General features: G+C 41.3%; 1 protein-coding gene across 1 annotated transcript in view; it reads left to right on the top strand.

Moving 5' to 3' along the window:
- Nucleotides 1–20,711, top strand: part of TRHDE (thyrotropin releasing hormone degrading enzyme) — a 372,616-nt gene that overhangs the window by 180,383 nt on the left and 171,522 nt on the right. Inside the window, exon 4 of the mRNA XM_024576381.3 lies at nucleotides 17,253–17,407. Coding sequence (XP_024432149.2) covers nucleotides 17,253–17,407 — 155 coding nt within the window. The remainder of the gene's footprint in view (nucleotides 1–17,252; nucleotides 17,408–20,711) is intronic.

The raw sequence follows: 20,711 nt of genomic DNA, 5'->3' as shown, positions 1-20,711 counted from the left end.
ACTGTTGTAGATGTTTTATACAACCCCGGGGAAAAGCACCCCACCATGGGAGATGCGATGCAAGTCAGTGCTTCTCAAACTTTCATGCATACAGACGCTGTTTGAGGGCCTTGTGAAAATGCATGTTCCGATTCAGATCTGGAACTGGTCCTGAGATGCTGCTGGCGACCGGGAGAACTAGGAGACATACCTGTTCGTCAGCAATGGAGGAGGAGTGGTAGAGATCAGGAGGTTAGGAGCAAAATCATCCGCGAAGTGAGAGGTGGTGCAGTTGTGTAGCTAATTTGAAGACCCTGAGGATGATTTTTAAAAAATATTATTAGCTATTAGTATTAAATTGGGTCCCATGGGACAAAAACCACAACTGTGGCCGGGTTTTAATTTTCCCATCTGTCTGAAGTTACATTGCATGAGATGCAGCACAGTCTACTTTCAGCATGAATGAGAATGATAGATTCATAAAACTCAATTAATTCACCAAAATGCAACTAATTTCAATCATATATATGTAAATGTGATAGTATATATATATATATATACTATGTACATATGTGTATATGTAGTATATATCGTGCAGACTTTGTTCAGTGTGTATATTTATAATTATATACTATTTATATGATGTAATTATATAAATATTATATAATGTGCACTTATATACACACATATGCACACATTCATACATACATACATATACATACATAGTTCACTGAGATCCAGAAAAGTGGACACAAGGTACTTGAAGTAGTCAGCTCTCAGCACACATACTTGGTAACATTTTCTGCCCTGGCTGTAACGGGGTTGGGCTGTAAGGGTACCACCCCGCATCCCAGACTGGAGTATCGCAAGTGCTACTGCAAAAATGCACAGAAACCTTGGTGTTCTCAGAACTGTACATTCTAGTGCAGCACTCCATAGAATACTGGCTTTCATTTTAATAACTATTCAGACAGGTTCCAAGACGCGAGTAAAACATTTGCATAGTGTATTTGGAGGACAAGAAGAAACAGAAATAACGAGAAGGGTGTTTCCATTTTCTTCATGGTAGTCTCCCTGCTGCAAGTGTACGGTGATCAGTTACACGTCGTTCTGAGCTATAGAACCCGCATGCTCTATTAACTGTGGTGTTAGGAAATAGCTTCTGGCAATTTTCCATCATGTCAATTACCTGAGTATTTACGTTAGGAAAAACATTTGTATAATGAGTACAACAAAAATCCCCTCTTCTCAGCATTTCCCCATTAGATGTACAAAATATTTTCCTTCCTATAAAATATACTGCAGAGTACAACTTAGTGATGCAGATTAGATGCTGGAGCTTGGAGAAGCAAAAGGTTCAGTTCAGTATCTGGCTCATTATTAGTTCTTTTTATGTTTCATTTCATGATCGAATGTAAATTGAACTTGGGAATATTTGGAACACTAGTAATAGGTTTTTTAAAAAATCATTGAAAGAAGATCTCAGAAACTCTTCTGTAGAAAAACTTGGAAAAGGCGGTTTCACTGTATTCTCAAGAAGTTGTTTATAACAAAGCATCAGGTGCCTTTGATAATGAAAGACATGGTTCGTATTTTGATCAATACCTCCCATCTGATACACAATTCAGCCTGAATGGGACATGACATTCATTTTTCTTCACGGCATAGAGTGACTGGATGCTATTTCAAATGGTAAATCTGTGGGTTTGGATTACCAAAAGAGAAAGTATTTTAATAATAAGTCAAGAACTAAATTGATAAGGTTCTATTTTAGTTCTTTTACAGACAAATTAGCCACGAGCTTAGTGTCCAAATGTAGTGAAGTAACACAGTGACACCACGTTTTCTGTTTCTACGATTACATGCTATTTTAAAACTCTGTTTTCTTCCTTGTTCTCTCTGCCTTCATTATCCCGAACATCAGCCTGAGATTTACTAGGAACCCTTAAAATTCATCAGGAATTTTGGTCTCCCCTCTTCATACTGCTAGCTGTCTAAAAATGTATCAATTGTTTAGATGCCATTTAATATCAGGTAATATTTTCTACTACAGTAAGAAGTGATAAAAAATCAACAACTATTGAGCTTTAGTGATTTTTTTTCTCTCAGGGGCTTCAACAGGTATTTGATTTTACTTGAAATTTATGCTAGGTAGTTTAAGCTAAGACTCCAACATTTGAATTATATGTTTGCATTTTTTATTGAAATTTATGCACACTACTAGCACAGTTTATGCTAAGAGGGACGGGCCTTAAGGCACAATGAATCTTTGTTTACACTTTACCAAACCTACATAAATAATTTCTTTTAGAGGTAACCACTTTGTACTCAAACTGTCTAAAGTGCATATGAATTTGGAAATGCATTTTCCTGCCAAGTCCAAGTTTCAGGAGTTAAGAATGCTCGTTTATAACTAGTAGTATTTTCCTACTTCCTTCTGCTGGAAATGTGAATCTGTCAATTAGGAGTGTCAAAGAGTTATCGAAACCTGTGAGATGCCTCCCAGCCACCTTGTACCTTGGAAATAAGAAAGACTCCTGGGTTCCTTGCTGAGGGATGGGCTCACCCCAACAACCACCGCTCCTTAAATAGCAGGGAGCCCCTGACAGAGTACCGTTTTCCCCTGCAAGTGATGGAGCTAACATGCACCATATGCTCAGCATTATTTCTATGTATAAGGTTTTAAAATTTATTTGGAAACTTTGTTGAGAATAGTATTGAATGGTAAGCTAGTATTCTTTGAAAACATTAATTGATATTTAACTACCTGAGTATATAATATCTGTGTTATAAAGGCTGGAGTGGAGTGGAGGGAAGGGGAGAAAATGCAGAACATTGTAACTGAATAGAAATAAATACATAAATTTAAAAAAAGAATGAATGTGCTTACAGCATGATTTTAAGATAAAAAAATATATACCTAAGATATGTGCGACTGTTGCCTTCATTTTGGGTGTATTACCGCCTGGAATGGTGTGACGTCACACTCTCCTGGCTTCCTGCTGTCTTATGAGAGTGCCTGTGAATGTCCTGTGTGTGCCCTGTTATATCGGCCCCTCCACAGCCTGTTCCCTCCGTCTCAGTGCTCCTCAGACCTCTTCTTAACGCCCTTCCATGCTCATCATTGGCCAAAGTCTACTACACACAGGTATGACTTCACATCTGCTTCCCCGATGCATCAGACCTCTGTCTTCAACCTCCTAACAGATCGCCATTGGAATGTTCCAGAAGCAGCTTCAACTCAGCATGTCTGAAGCAAGATTTTTTCACAATATGCTTTAGCTGTATTGATCCAGTTTTGGTTGACTGGAGGTACCATGCTGTCAAGGACCTTTATCCTGAAACGTACTTTGCCTCCAGCTAATTCCTATTCACTTCACAGATCTTATAATTGACTTTCACAGGAAGCCTTTCCCCATACTTATGTTAGGATTTGGGGGCTCTGTGATATAGTAATGATGACAATATAGTAATAGTATAGTAATATAGTATATGATATAGTAATATGTTATATATTAACACATTATATAGTAATATAATATTTATAGTAATATACTAGAGTAATATAGTATAATAATATAACATCTTTATCAATACAGTAATACATTATAATGATAAAGGTAATGATGATGGTCATAATGATACTTTATATCATTTCTTATTGATGCTGTAACAATCTACCACATCACTTATACCTTAAACTAACATACATTTTTAAAAAGTAAAAAAATAAAACAGCACAAATGTATTATCTTATAGTTCTAAAGGTTGGCACCTTGACGCTGCTTTCACTAGAGGCTTTAGGAGAGACTCTACAGTTTCTTGCCGTTTTTATTTTCTGGAGGCTGCCTGCATTCCTAGACCCCTGGCCCCCTCCACCTTCCAAGCTGGCAGTGGCCGGCAGAGTGTTTCTCACATTGTGCCAATCTGGCACTGCCTCCTTTGCTCCCCGCTATCATTTTTTAGGACCCTCGTGATTATGTTTAGTCAATTCAGGACACTCTTCCAATTTAAGGTTAGCTAATGAGTAACCTTAATGCCATTTGTGACCTTAAGTCATCTTTGCCAAGTAATCTAATACAGTCACAGGTGCTGGGACTGAGGCCGTGGACATCTTTGGAGGAGCATTTTCCGTTTCTGGCAATAGCTAATGGCTTTTGAGAACTTACCATTTGCCAGGTACTGTTCTACGCACCTGGCGTGTATTAACTCACACAGTTGTCAAGAACTGTGAAAGGTCTGAGATTTTACCTTATACCCCGTTTGCAAGCTTGACAAGTCAGCCTGTTATTGTTTCATGAATGTTGGCAGAAGACAAGAAACTTCTGGATTAGAGACAGAAAACTTGATTCTTCTACCTATAGCAGTAGCCAGAGTTTTGACATTTTTTGTGCCAGTTCCCTGAGCCCCAGTTTCCAGCGGCAATGCAAAGAGGTCCAGGCGACACCTGCATGTGCAATGGACTACAGTACAGGTGAGGAGCCCTGAGCCTGGGGAGTCTGATTCTTTTATAAATGATGGCGTGTATGACTGTCCTTCGCGATGGAGAGGATGCTGTTTCTGTTTCTGCTCTGCAGATAGCCTTAGGAAGACAGTCAGGAACAAAAAGCACTTAGTGCCCGACGCTCATAGACATACAAACATGTGAGAGACCCTTGAGAATTATGTCTCAACAATAACCCTGGTACTAACCCTGTGAAATAGTTGCAATTAAAATCATCTTCATTTTACAGGAAAGGAAAATGAGGGGCATAAATGGTAAGTAATGTGTCCCATTAAGTAGCAGAATTGAATTTTGAGCTAGGCTGCCTGGCTTCAGAGACCACGTTCTAAATCTCTGTGCTGCACCCATTATACCACGTGCCCATCGTAGCATATAAACGTACACCGTGCTGAAATTTCCTTCATGTGTGCCTACGATATATATGCTTTTTAACTTGTTTGTAGCCCCCATTGGTTTTTAAGCTCCAGGAGAGGTTAATGGGACCATATCTTTACTGTGCAAGGCTTATATAGCCAGTGCTCAGATCAGTCTGGCCTATATTAGGTAATGAGTCAGTGTTTCAGGAATACATGAAAGGAGATCATACACGAAGTTTTAATAGAGAGGAACCTTTACTTCAGTCTGCATTCTCTTCAATAACAGCAAGTCTCCGTGATAGAACAAGCATTAGCCACTGTGGCCTGTCATTGAATGACGGGGATAGGGGTCAGTTAGCGTGTTTTCTTTGTTTACGCTTAATCATGTCCATTAAAGCAAAGACCATGAGTTTTAAAAGCAAGAAGATGCAAAATATGGAAATTAAAGTAGAGCTAATTTTAAAAATTAAATGGGTGAGAAATTGACAAATGTTCCTTTTGCAGATGGGATAAGTCCTTTGGCACAGAATTTTTTTTTTTTTCAAGGGAAAAGGAAATTAGGCAACACATAAAATCTACTTCTCCTTTGCAATTGACAGTAATAAGTATGTGTTGAGGAAAAGTACAGAAATGAAAAAAAAAAACTAACACACTTCTGAGTGTGTGACAGGAGAATCAACAAGAACAGTGAGGCATGGTGTAATGGCAATTCAGGAGAATGGTAGGAGTTTGAGAACTTAATGCTAAGTTTGTGAGTACAAGTGTTCTGATGAAAATTCTGCTATAGACCACAGTGGGTAACTGCAACTAGTCTTTTCTGATGGAAAGATGCGCGCGGAGAAAGCTGATCAGGAGAAAGGTGTGTCTCGTTTTAAAGCACTGAAGGACTGGTTCCCTTTGGGTTTTGGTGGCAACGTATCCAGGGGTAGCAAAGCTCAAACTCCTCTTTCAGATGAACTTAAAAACAGGCATGAGTTAAAAACCAACTTCAACCGATAATGGCTGGTTTCTATGAATTTTATCTTATTAATACTGCTATTTCAAATGCAACTTATATTTTGACTAGCCACATACAGTAACTGTTGGAATAAGGAGTTTTGGGTTTTTTTATATTTAAGCATAGATGTACATGTAAAAAGTACCTTGAATGAGTAACAGTCATGGGCATAATAAAAATGCAACTTTTATTTATTTATTTTAACCTGCTATACCTTTAAAAGGTATTTAGCATCCCTGAATGATGTAGGCATGCTCTATGGTGTTTTTTCTTTTACTCGTTCTTAGATAGGTCCTCTATTGTATTATGTTATAAAATAAAATTTTAATTCAGAAATCAGAGTGCCTAATGTAACATATTAAACCAACACTTCATCTTTGTTCAAACACAAGATTCCTCCTCTCCCGACATAAGGCCTTTGATGCATTCGATTCTCCCAAGGTTGGCATGGCCTGCAAAGATCCCAAATCATGATAGTGTTGATTTATCATATTTTGTGATTAGAACTAAGCGCTTTACATGAACTTAAAAAACCCATCTCATTAAATCTTCCCAACAGCCTGCAAGGAAGGGATCATTAACGTGTCCGTTATCAGTGAGGAAGTGGATACTGAGAGTGAACAAGTTTGTCAAGGCCCCACAGCTCTCATGTGTTGCACCTGGGTTTGTACCCCAGAGTGTGTGGCCCTCAGAGCTCCATCTTTTAACTCTTCTGTCCTCTGCCCTCTGCCAAGGAGACCTGGGCAGCAGTGCTGGGGAGGTAATTTGGATTGTCATTGAGATGCTGCGAGGGTACAGTGTGGAAGAAGACAGTGTGGAGGGTGAAATTCAAAGGGTGAAGTGAGGCAGGAAGCAGAAGTTAGAGTTAGGTCAACAGCCTGGGGATTTGAGAGCGACATGGGTTTGCTGGAAGGACCGGGGCAAAGGGTTCCGAATGTGTCTGAATTTGGAGAGAGTGCATCTCAGAGATATTAAGCAGGGGTTAGGGAGGTGTTTTAAAGGAGCAGCAGAACACTTCCCACGGCTGAGAGCAAAACTGTGGAAACGGTGACCAGAACTGCAGAATTTACTGCTTTTTCTTGGAAGAGTATTGGTAATGCGTGCACATCTGTTTGGTTTGGGATACAAAGTAAAACCAGTTGTAAGCTCTATTCAGCATGACTTGACATCAAAAGGCAAACTATTCATTTACGTTGTGATTAACTCGAATATCAGCCGTGTGCTTGGTACTATCCTAGGCGCTGGACATGCTGCAACTGAAGTAAAGAGCGACCTGTCTTGGAGCTGAAGTTCAATTGGGCTGATATTTCAGTTTAGATGTTAACCTCTCAGAGAGGCTTTTCCTGCTCACTCAGTCCAAACCATCCTCATGCCAACCCCAGTACATTTTACATACCCTTGTGTTATTTCTTTTACAACCCCAATCCCAATCTCATTTTACATTGATTTTTTATTTGGATAGGATTTGGCTCCCTCCCTTATCCAGCTCCCCGCTACTCCCGAAGTGGGAATATGCACTCCGTCACAGCAGGATCCTTGTCAGTCTCCTCTTTTGGTACAGAGAAAGGACATAAACTTAGTAAATGAATGAGTGAATGAGATGTACTACATGTACAAGGAAAAAGAGAAAGATCAGGCACTCCCATGATAAAGCCTTATGGATTTTTTCCTCCTGTGAGACTGACACTTCTGGTATTAATGTATGGCTAGATTTTTTGAGCAGAAAAACTCACACTCAAGCAGGGACCAGTGTTGCTTTATAAGGAAAGCACCACATCCTCTGATCACGCTCGGGGCTGTTTTCTACCTGGGCTTTTGAGTTGCTGGGGGTAATACTTCCTTTCTTGGTATTCAGCTTCTTGTGTTCCAAGGTTTTATATCCTTTTTTGGGTTCAAGGTTGAAATCTGGGGCATTGGGTTTCTCATCTTAGCAGGTACTCTCAATAGTCTCAAAATATTTACAGAAATGGGTTATATAATATTGCCTAAAATTCAGAATGAATTGACAGTGTTGGGTGGGCACAGCTTGTGGCAGGGATTGGCTGGTGAAGAAACAGTGGAGGAAAGATGTGATGTCAAGGGTGTCTGGCTTAGGAAAAGGGGCAGTGCCAGGAGAAAGCAGGAGAATTGACAAATATCTCAGGTCATGTTTCAAATGTACCTTTTGTACCTCTGTCACTCTTCGAGCTTGGAGTGTGAGGTTGGTAATGTGGCAGAGAACATCTGAGTTGGAGGATACCAGACTCATACTGTAGCCAAGGCTCGGATGAGCCCGCAGCTAGGGCAACGAATCTTACCCTGCATTACGTATGACCATCTGTGAGCTCAGAATGTCACTGTGGCAGAGGAGAGGCCTGATATCACACACGTTTGTTACCCACCCCCCCCCAGCAGTTACTTCACAATGTGGAATATATTAGTTTATATCTCTAGCTTCCAAAGTTATACATCAGAACACTGCCACTAATGTTGGAGATGGGATTTCTGTTGTATGTACTCTGAGGCCTCGTTTGGTGATTCTCTGGACCTTTCTAATGGTTTCAGTGTTCCTTTTAGCATGGTGTTGTCGGGCTAGTGGACATTTCTCATGGGACTCAGTTTTCCCCAGTATGCAAAGGAGGAGGCAGCAAGGCTTTCTGCAGGTTTAAGCCAGGTTAAAGGAAGGGGGCTATTCCAGAAGGAAAGTGCAATACATTGGGGGCCTATCAAGCACAGTCTACCACAAAGGTGGTTAGGGGTTTTCCTCCAGAGCTCTAAGAGAGCTGTCTGGGCATGTGCGTAGTGACAGAGGACACTGCAGTGGGTGAGAACACTCAAAGAAAACCAGTAATGGGAAAAAAAAACCCCACAGTTGGCAATCCTGGGGACTTTGATTTTCAAAAGTCAGAGGATGACAAGAAAAAAAAAAAAAAACAACCTACAGCAACTAAGAAAAAAAAACCTACAGCAACTAAAAAAAAAAAAAAAGGCTAATCTAAGAAGTCGATGGAAAAAAATGGATAGCCTGTTACAGTAGACTCTCATCAAAGTATGATAATTGTCAGCAGGATCAAACATAAATAAATAGGAGCAGAGAGAAGTCTCTGTGAGATTTGTGATTTTAGTTATTGAGAGCTGTTTCAACACAGTGCAAATTATAGTGCATTGAAAAAAGCAAGTAGAAAGTCAGATTTTTATGTTAATTTATGTAACCACATTCACTAGCATTATATGAATATTTGCTATCTGCCTACAGTTTTTAGAACTGTAGTAATTAATTGGAAGCAGACTGCTATACATAATTTTATCCAGGATTTTCTTTGAATTCCCAAGTAAATTAGATTTTGAAATATTGTAGTTATCTTACCTCTGTTTTCAAGGAATATTTAAGAGTTATAGTCGCACATTTTCATGGATATAGCCTCACGACAAATTTATTTTGCAAAAATTAAAATAATTTATTTCATTGTGAATAAATCATTTCTTCTCTAAAGTTCAGAAAAAATATTTCATTTATTTAATGTACTCTTTTAATACTTTCTTTTTTCTTTATTTTTAATTACATTTTATTGATTATGCTATTACTAGTTACCTCAATTTTTCCCCTTTTGCCCTCCTCCACCCACCACCCCTACTCTCTCAGGCAACCCCACACCACTGTTCATGTCCATGGGTCATGTGTTAAGTTCTTTTGGCTACTCCATTTTCTATACTGTACTTTACATCCCCATGACTATTCTGTAACTACCTATTTGTACTTCCTAATCCCCTCAACTCTTCACGCATTCCCCCACACCACCCTCCCATCTGGCAGCTAGCAAAATGCTCTCCATATCAATGATTCTGTCTCTGTTCTTCTTATTTGCTTAGTTTGTTTTTTAGATTCAATTGTTGATAAGTATGTATTTATTGCCATTTTACTCTTCATAGTTTTGATCTTCTTTTTCTTAAATAAAACCCTTTAACATTTCATTTAATAATGGTTTGGTGATGATGAACTCCTTTAGTTTTTCCCTGTCTGGGAAGCTGTTTATCTGACCTTTGATACTAAATGATAACTTTGCTTAGTAGAACAATCTTCGCTGTAGGTTGTTCTACTACTTTTCATAACTACTGTAGGTTGTCCTACTGTTCATAACTTTGAATATTTCTTGCCAATCCCTTCTAGCCTGCAAAGTTTCTTTTGAGAAATCAGCTGACAGTCTTATAGGAACTCCCCTGTAGGTAACTAACTGTTTTTCTCTCGTGCTTTTAAGATTCTGTCTTTACCTTTAACCTTTGGCATTTTAATTATTGTGTCTGGTGTGGGCTTGTTTGCATCCATTTTGTTTGGGATTTTCTGTGCTTCCTGGACTTGCATGTCTATTTCCTTCACCAAATCAGGGAAGTTTTCTTTCATTATTTGTGCAATAGATGTTCAATTTCTTGCTCTTTCTCCTCTCCTTCTGGCACTCCTACAATGTAAATGTTGGAATACTTGAAGTTGTCCCAGTGGCTCTTGACTGTATCCTCTTGTTTTTGAATTCTTTTTTCTTCTTGTTGTTCTGATTGGTTGTTTTTGCTTCCTTATGTTCTAAATCATTGATTTGATTCTCGGCTTCATCCACTCTACTGTTGTTTCCTTGTAAATTCTTCTTTATTTCAATTACTGTATCCTTTGTTTCTCACTGGATTTTTTTTTTTTTTTATGATGTTGAGGTCTTCACTAAGTTCCTTAAGCATCCTTATAACCAGTGTTTTGAACTCTGCATCTGATCGATTGCTTCTCTTCCTTTTATTTAGTTCTTTTTCTGGAGTTCTGATCTATTCTTTTATCTGAGCCATGTTTCTTTGTCTCCTCATTTTGCAGCTTCCCTGTGTTTGTTTCTATGTACTAAGTAGGGCTGCTATGGCTCCCTATGTTGGTAGTATGGCCTAATATAGTAGGTGTTCTGTAGGGTACAGTGACACAGCCTCCCCTATCACCCAAGCTGGGTACTTAAGGTACATCTTTCATGTGGGCTGAGTACCTTATAGTAATCAAGACTCTTCTTGTAGTTGAGTCTTGATTACTATTGGCAGGTTAATGGGAGGGACTTACCCAAGCCAGTCTGCTGCAAGGACTGGCCGTGACCACTGGCCACCAACCTCCACCCTCTGTGGAGGATCAGCTGTGCAAGGGTAGAGTGATGGTGCTCTGATGTGGTCTGCAGCTGCCTAATTGTTGGGGTTTTGTCTCTGGGGTTTCCTGGGTGGTGCAAGCCAAACTCAGCCCCCACCTGTGTTCTGCCTGGGGCTACCCTGCATGAGCTATAAAATAATATGCAGGTGGCTACTAGGATTTGTGCTGGGCTTGGAGATTCCCAGGCAAAGCCAAGCTGTGAACCTAGGCTGGCTGCTGCTAGTGCTGGGCCTTGGGCAACTTAGCAAGAGGTATGGGGGTTAGAGGGCTCAATGAGATCAGCTGTTCCTTGTTTGATAGGATTTAGGAAGTTGTGAAGCAAGAGCCAAGACCAGCCATTCATGTGGAAAAGCCACTGTTAACAGCTTGGGTGGCCCTGTAAGTTGGGTGGGATGGAGCCCCAGGGGATCTCCAGTGTGGGGTCAACAGTGTTAGCCAGGACAATGGAGTCTCAGCTATGGCACCTGCCTGCTGGATCTGTGTCTGTGTGGAGGGAGGGTTCAGAAAAGGAGCAATGACCTCTGCCTGCCTTTCTGTCTAGGAAAAAGCTGTCCTCCAGCTCTTGCCTTGATGCCAGACACTTCAGTTCCTCCCTGTATGCCACTGGTTCCTTTCAAAGTGCTACCCTGGTGCTGGAGCTCAGAGGGAGTGAGAGTGAGTAAGTCTGTGGGTGGGTTCTTTAAGAGGTACTGCTTGGCAGTGCAGCAGTTTCTCCTACCGACTCAGTATCCTCTGGTTTTTGCAGCAAGAAGTTATGGGGACTTATCTCCCTGACACTGGATCCCTGGGCTGTGGGGGCCTGGTGTGGGGCTGGGACTCCTCACTTCCAATATATCCCTCCTGAATTGTCATCTGCCACCTGTGGATTTGGGACCAGTCCATACACATCTCTGTCCTTCCTGCCAGTCTGGATGTATGTGGTTTCTTTAATTCCGTAGTTGTTCTTCCATGTAACTTGATTTTTGATGGTTCCGAGCGATGATTGTTCTATAGTTTAGTTGTAATTTTGTTGTGGTTGTGCAAGGAGGCGAGCTGTATTTACCTATGCGTCCATCTTGACTGAAGGTCCTCATTTTCTTATATTGGAACTCATTGCTTCCTTTTGATTGGAGACCATTATACCTCTAGCTGCTTCAGGCTGCCTCTGAGGCATGAGTAGTATTGTGCTAGGCATAATTGTGGAGCTGGTAGGGCAGGCCATCAGGAAGGACAGGCTAAAAACTGTTGGGCAAGAGATGTCCCTGAAGTTCACAAGTGAAATGTCTTCTTCCTCTTAAATAGTTTCACTGAAATATAGTGACATGCAGCAAACCGCATATATTTAAAGTGTAGGATGTGATGTGTGAAGACGTGTGCACACCCATGAAGTCACCACCACGATGAACACGAGCATCACCCTCAGAAGTCTGTCCCTGCTGCCCTCTCCGTTACTTTCATCTTTGCCTGCAGGCAGCCGCTATCAGTTCTTGGACGGTACAGAGTCATTTGCATTTTCTAGTATTATACACATGGCATGAATCATACAGCAGGTACATTTTTTCTTCCTTTTCACTCCTATAACTTTTGAGGATTCTCCCATCTTGTTGCCTGTATCAACAGTTCATTTCCTTTATTGCTGAACAGCATTTCATTGTATGGAAATATCACACTTTATTCACTCACCTGTTGATGAACATTTGATTTATCTCCAGTTTCTGGCTACTGAAGTAAACTTGTTATGAACATTGTACCCATGATACACTTCATGCAGGTATTCTTAAAATTGAAATCTGAAACGAGATTCTTTAAGTTATCAAGGTATTGAACAGCGAGGCACAGTTAAAATATCTCTCAGCAGTAGTTAGTACAAATCCGAGTTTCTTCAGTGCTTTATCAAAAGCTTAGTAAGTGAGGAGTAGCATCATCTAATTTTTTAAATCTCTCTCTCCCTCTCTCACTTCCTTTCTCTCTTTTCTGCTGCCATCCATAGCAAGGTCCCCTATGTCCACTTTAATGCTTGTCTGTCTCTGAGAACCTGCCTCCTCTTATTGAGCTCTCTGCGTTTTACTGTGTTCTCAATGGCTTTATCATTTTCTTTCTTTTTTTTTTCACTTACAGTTTACATTCAATATTATTTTATATTAGTTTCAGGTGTACAGCATATAATCTACAAAGTAATCCCCTGATATTTCCACTACTCACCTGGCACCATAGACAGTCACTATATTATTATTGACTATATTCTCCGTGCCGTACTTTACATCCCTGTGACTGTTTTCTAACAATTAATGTGTACTTTTTAATTCCCTTACCTTTTTCACCCAGTCTCTCAACTACCCCTCAGTCACCTTATCTGAATCTGACTCCATTTACAGAAGAGTCCTCCTCTGGTTACCAAGCCTGACCTCCTGCCCTCAGACCTCTGCACCCAGTAGAAACCAGCTGCCTGCTTACGTCACCACTGCCTGAAATTTTTGGCATTGACCTTCAACCACCCCTCACCATACCTGCTTCTGCTGCTAAACAGGCTTTTGCTGCCTGATGACTCCCCTCTAAGAGTACTTTGTGCTCTATTCAAACTCCCTGCACATGGCCCAAGTCTGGGGCCTTCCGTGTGTGCCCTTTGAGTCCATCCACATCCCAGTGTGTGGCCAGATTTGCATACTCTGGTACTCTCTGCTCTTGGAGAACTCCAGCAGACAGAAATGCGTCTGTCTGGCAACAGGCTTAGTTCCAAAGGATTATTCCTAAATCCACAAGTTCCTGCAACAAAATGACACCAGCTATGCTACTGCTGTTGCCATCTGCTGGAGGCAGGCAGAGTTGACACACTGTGGTGCTATCTCCTGGTTTGGTCGTATTTAGGGAAGGTTTCCACTTAAAATCTTAAGTAGAAGAAGGTCTGTGTCTGTACTTACAATTTGCACTAATTCCCAGACCTACGTTCTACTTCAGTGTATGCTTCAGCAACACCGACCTCTCTGCTTGTTTCATTTCCACCTTAGGGCCTTTGCATTTGCTGTCCCTTCTCAGAACACACGTCCACAGATCTTCGAACAGCTGGCCTCTGCTATTATTCACATCTCAGTGAAGTGAGATTATCTTACAGAGACCTTCCTTGCCAATGCTATATGCACCTGACCCCCCTGTCAATCACTGTCTTACTCTGTTAATTCTTTCATTCATTTATTCCTTGTTAATTGACCTCTTCCTCCTTCCCACACCCACATATGAATATAAGTGCCCTAAGAGAATGGGGCAAGGAGCTCGAAGTACAGAACAATGCTTATATGGAACAAAAGGATGTTCAGTGGATACTAGTGTAGGTAAATACACATAGTGCCTCTGTCTACCTGTTGAAATCGTATCTTCTCAAGTCTAAGTCAAATACTATCTCATTCAAGAACCTCTCCAACTCCATTTGTTCTTTCTGTTTCGCAGCACTGCTTTTCTGTCTGTGTTTCTTATATTAAGCTGCCATGTCCTCGTTCTTTGTTTAAAATGCGGTGGATGCAGGGACCATCGCTGCCTTATTTTAAAATACATTTCAGACTTAGGGACACAGCAGATACTGAGAGGATTTTGGTGCAGTCATAAATAAAATCAATCATGTTGTAAGACTGTTGATGATTTTATTCTTTTTCTTATTATGAAATATTTAAGACATACAGAAAAAAATTAATAATAATATAGATAATACTCATGTACCCATCATCTACTTTAAAAATTAATATTGAAGATACATTTGAAATCCCTTGTGTATGATATTGTGACTTGTAAGAAATATATCGATGACCAAATACATATTTCTCATATACATTTCTTTCATGGTTCCTGGCTCAGGGTTTTCAAAATCCTTGGAATTTTCTAAGAGATTACAACAATAAAGTTGTCTTTTGTTATGTTAAATGAAGTGACTTTTTGAATTCACTTATGGATGGGGCTGGTTGCCAGGGGAACCAACCCTTTGAGTAAGGGGGTTGGAACTTTCAGTCCCACCCTTTAACCCCCCGGGGAGGAGAGAGGGGCTGGAAATTATCCATGGCCAGTGATTTAATCAATTGTGTTTAAGTAATGATGCTTCCATACCCCCCTCCCCCAAAACAAAGGTCAGAGAGCTTCTGGGTGGGTAACTTGGAGATTTGGGGAGAGTGGCACTCCTGGAGAGGTCAGGGAAGCTCTGTGCCTCTCCCTTCCCTTTCCCTATGCATCTCCTCATCTGGCTGTTCCTGAGTTATATTCTTTTATAGTAAACTGGTGGTCTAGTAACTTTAATGTTTCTCTGAGTCCTGTGAGCCAGTCTAGCAAATTAATCAAACCTGAGAGGAGAAGTCATAGGAACCTCCGATTTATAGCCAGTCTGTCAGAAGGACAGGTAACAACCTGGGTTTGTGACTGGCACCTGATGTTGCAGGGTGTGTGTTTTGGGGGAATATCTTGTAGGACTAAACCCTTAACCTGTCGACTCTGAGTCTGTCTCTGGTTTGATGGGCAGAGAGTGTCAAAACTGAGTTGAATTCTCAGACACTCAGGAATTACTTGTTGGTGATGTGGCAAACTCCCCTCGGCCTTCCAAGCTGAAGGTCCAGGAACCTCAAAGACTGTCTCTCAACCCTTTCTCCTCCTCTCTTTCCTGAAGCAATCATGATTCTGAATTTGGTGTTTGCCACCAGAGTCTGTGTGTGATTGTATGCGCAGTGCACCACTACCATGTGTCTTGGTAGGTGTGTGCATGTGTGGGGATTGGTTTGTATCACATAGCGTTATTCTGCTTATTTTTAAGTAATATATGGCAAGGGTCATTTTACATCTTGACTGCTCCCTCAACATTATGTTTTCCAGATTATCCATGTTGAGACACGTAGTTTTAGAATCTGGTGATGAGATCATTCACGTCAATTGCTGTGTAGTACTCCTTTATGTAACTATTTCAGTTTCCTTGCTCATTATCTTCACGGATGGCATTTAATTGCCCATTTCTACTCTTACAGACAATACGGCAGTAAACATTCTTGTAACATTATATTTCTTGGAACGCTAGGAGTGACTCCAGTGTTTCTTTATGTTGGAAAGCGTAAGTTCTGGGTCAGAGGCAGTGAACACTGTGTCACCGTAAAGAAGAACAGGGCAGAGAACCAGGCTGCCTGGGTTTGAGTCCCTACTCCTCCGCTTGCTACCTTTCTCAGGAAGCGATGAGCGCACCTGCTGTTCTCAGCTCTTCTCGGGAGCATGCAGGTCCTGCTTCCGCCCCTGGCGTCCAGTGGTCAGCCTGGCTGAAGTCTCTCTGGCCGTGGTGCTTCCTGCTGGAACCCGTTCCTAGCCGCCACCGCCTGCTCCCAGAGCCAGGACCTGCCAGGCCTGGGGCTTCACACGCGGTCTCTGCTTGGCATTTTGGTACCATTTCTGGTCCACGGAGAGCTTCATTTTCAAGACTGCAGATATTTTTTAGTTGTGCCTTTTAATATTTTATATGCCATCACTATGTATTTGGAGCACAGGGAGTAAGTCCTTCAAAACATGAACTTTACGGTCACCTAACCTTTTAAAATAAGCACACACCTTAGAATCATCTAATCATAGATTTTTGGAGCTGGAAAGGACTTTTGAGGTAATGAGGGCCAATAACCTTGTTTTATAGGTGAGGAAAGTGTGGTCTCGGGAAACTGAGTGATTTACCGACGTCATATCTCTAGTTCAAGGTGGAGACAGGACCAGAACCGAAACCGCGGGTTCCCTCAACAGTCCTTCTGCCACTACATTTGCCATCGCGGCTTTCTCCCAATTTGCATGCGATGTTTTCTTTCTTAACCAAAAATCAAAAAACAAATCAGAACTGAAGGATTTATAAAACATCACATTTTTATACCTATAGAACGTATTTTCTTTCAGAAAATATTGAAGTAGAAAGAAGACTATGGTATTCACTGCATGGAACTGAATATATTTTCATTAGAAGGCACTATGTCTTCTGACTCTGTAGATTCCTGCGGCATTTGGTTTCCTTGACTTTTTGAAACTTATAAGAATGGGCCCATCAATAATGGTGCTGATGCCTCTGGCCTCCTACTGTCCCGGGTCCGAAGATGGCCTGTGATGGATGGGCATGGCTGGCGTGGACAGCGAGAGCCTGTATCTCTGCTGTCAGGTAGAAATGGCAGGTGGTTTAATATCGGAAAAAAATGACCAAGAAAGGGCAAGTATTCCTTCTAATTAGGATTTCTTGACTTTTTAAAGGATGTGACTTTAGCATCTGGTATGTTTGTTAAAGCCTGTGGAATTGTTTTATTCTATTTCTAGATCTTTTAGCTGTGCCTAAGCACCCGTATGCTGCTATGGAGAACTGGGGACTAAGTATTTTTGTGGAACAGAGAATACTGCTGGATCCCAGTGTTTCATCTATTTCTTATTTGCTGGATGTCACCATGGTCATTGTTCATGAGATATGTCACCAGGTATGCGAAAAGGATCAGGTGTAAGTATAACCGCCAACTATTGAGAATGTAGAATGATTTCGGATACTGAGATGAGGAGCAATGTTACCGTCCCCCCAATTAAGTTCTAATTATAGATAGAGCACTGTGTGGTCCTTTCTGGAAGACACGTCATTGTTCTCAGGGGACCGCCCACACAAAAGCAAACACCCTGGTCATGTTGGATAAGCAACTGTCACTCAGTGTGCTGGAGGAGCGAGACGGCACCGCCACCAGGCAGCCTCGGTGGAGACGCTCTCCAGTCACGGTTCCCTGTCAGCCTTGCTTTCTTTTCTTGTGATGATTGGTGTGTACATATGGTAAGTACAGTGATGGCGATGATTTATTGCATTGCTGCGAGATGCAGCTGAGTTTTGTGTGCGTGTCAGAACTTGCCTTTGCTGAAATCAATTTGTTACTCCCCCTTCCCCATCACACAGACACTTAGGAAGTCTTTCACTAACTCAGCCATAGACTCTTTGTTCTCCCACGATTGATAATTTTTTGTCTTGGCATGTGTAGGAATTCATATGTAAATTAGCCAACTTTGTAGTGAAGCTAAGATAAAATTAATTTCATTTTGATTTTATGCACTTTCTTACAATGAGTGGAAGGGATTACAGAGGTTTTGCAGTGCTTATCTGAATCTTGATTCTAGAGAAAGAAATAAAAGGCTTGACAATAAACATTCATGCCGTTTAATAGAAAGCAATGCTGGTCCTGGTTAAAGGTAACTGGCTAGTTTTTAAGTGAAAACATAAGAAACCTCATACTTATGACTTCAATTTGTTACGAACCCAAAGCCCTTTTTAAAAAGCTAACTAAACTTAAGAAAGACTGATGTGGAAAATGCTGTCAGATAAAGAAGCTGAACTGCTAAATGTTAATATGTGAATACTGACTTAATGATGAATTGGTCCAGGTCATACAAGCATTTACCTAAATGTCAGCCTTTTGCAGTGAACCTGTAGGATGTGTGTACCTGTCATGCTGGCCGGGTTGGACATGGGTTCCATGCCTCAGAGACTTAAAGGGACCCACTGCAGACATGCCCAGGGCTCCTCTACTGTGCTAATGAGAAGCGTTGCCAGCTACAAGTACAATTTTTTTGAGGCAAAAGCAGTTTTCTTTTTGGACATTCCCAGAAGCAGATTACATGTACAGGTCTGTTGAAATAAGAGTACATTATAATGTTTTCATTGTTCCTGCAACTGATTTTATTTGTTGTTTATTCTAAATTACTAGGAGGGAATGAATGAGCCAGATGCTGATAGAAAAATACAACAATTTTCACTATCATTACCAAATTATTTTCTACCACCATTTTATTTCACAATTATTTTTCTTTTATATTAGAAGACTGTTGTGTGTCCTAAAGGAATAATGTACGTCAAACGTCCAGCACAGAATCTGATAGGTAGTAAGTGCTTAATTAATCACAATAAGTGATTATTATGGGACTCCAAATGAGAGTCCCAGCAAAACATCCCAGAAATGGGTGAACATGGGCATGCTCCACACCGCAGCGCAGTGGGATGCAAGGTGTGCCGGCACAGGCTGGTTTTGGGGAATCTGCTCTTCCGGTCCCAGTTTGCCCAGATCATGAAACTTCTGCTGGTGCCCGGGCAGATGGCATCGTGGAGCAAACCTGTTTCCTGCATCACAGCCTCGCAGGTCCCTGTTGTCATCTGGGTCTCATCTTCTCACCAGTCTGCCTCCCTTAGTGAGGTCGCTCTCCAAGGCTCTCTGACAACCCCCAAACCTTGCCGCTCTGACTTCTGAATTTAAGTGCGGGTCATCTCAGCCACATCACGTAGTAGCTGCAAGTTTCTTAATTCTTCTATGTCTCTGTCTTCTGTGTAAAATGGGGCTAAAAATAGTACCTATAATTTAGGGTTATTGAGAGGACTGCCGAAGTTTTTCCAAGAAGAGAGTTTAGAATACTGGTGGTCACATAGGACATGCTCAGTAAAACTCTTATTACTGTGATTTGCCTCCACTGCCGTGAAGCCAATTCCCTGTAGCTCCATCTTCTTTTCTGAGTGTTCTCTTTCTTTCAGCCTACTGGGTGGACCTGGCAGACCCCTGAGGCTTCTTTCTTCAGTATCTCAGGGCCTAGATGGAAATAGAGTAAATGCTCTCTTGCCTCCATCCCCTTTAGCCGTTTCCAAAGCACTGTCCTTTTTATTCAAAACCCTGAAGCCCCTCTGGAGTTCATGTTCTCACCACTTCCCCCCACTTTCTGTCTTACTGCTGTGCCTGCTATTCCTCACATTAACGCAGATCATATGCCTCTTCTGCTCAGAACCCCTTCTGTGCCGCATTGTCACGGTCCTTACGACAGGCTTTCATTTTGGTCAAGCGGAAACATTCATTTTGATCAAGAATACAAAAATATTTTTGATGTCATTTATTTTGTGGTCATCGCTATGTTCTGAGTTACCTCTCATTTGTGTTCCAGTGAGAGATCCTCTCGACTGATACTCCGGTTTTAACGTGGAAACACTCAGTCGCCCAGCTCCTTCCTGTAGCTCCCGGAGCTGTGCATGACTCGATATTTGCCCACCGTTTCCTTCCGTTTCTTAAATACCTCGTTCCCACTTAGAGTGTTCACATCAAGGGCTGCTTAGATCTGCATGGAATCCCATTGCCTGAGGCTTTTTCATAGCTGGCTCCTTTTTATCATTAAAGTCTGAGCTGAAATATCACCTGCTTAGAGAGAAGGTTTTTTCTTTTACAATCTAAGACAATCCCTCCCCCCTTCCTATCACACTTTATTAGGATTTGAAATTGTGTTGTTCATTTGCTTATTTACTTTTTATTTTCGATCTCATCTCTTCCCCCACCTCCACAATGAAGTGTCAGCTATATGAGGAGAGATGTTATCTGACTTTTCGTCATTGAATCTCAAGTCTCTAAGATAGCTCCTGGCATGTAATGGTTTTATTTATTTATTTATTTTCAGTGAGAAAGGGATTCTTTTAACCTTTTGCCGAACCTAATGGTTTCAGAGTGAAGCATCGTGATCTAATCAAAACACCAATTGAAAATCACAACATTATTTTTTTATTGACAGGATCTTATTTATTTCTTTGGCCCAACCCCTCATTGTCATGAAATTGTGGCGAGTCAGGGTAGGAGCATCGGAAAAACCCTCAGTGCCTCGGGTCAGCCGCTGTTGGCTCCGAGTTGCCTCTGCCCCCGGGAGGCGGTGCTCCAGTACTTCCTGGGATGGGTCGCTCGCTCCCTCTCCAGGCAGTGTTTTCCTGCTCCGCCTTCTCAGTCT

This window comes from Desmodus rotundus, chromosome 3 (genome assembly GCF_022682495.2).
Source record: "Desmodus rotundus isolate HL8 chromosome 3, HLdesRot8A.1, whole genome shotgun sequence".
Taxonomy (NCBI): domain Eukaryota; kingdom Metazoa; phylum Chordata; class Mammalia; order Chiroptera; family Phyllostomidae; genus Desmodus; species Desmodus rotundus.
The sequence above is the reverse complement of the archived record's forward strand: the minus strand, read 5'-3'. Positions and strand labels throughout refer to the sequence as shown.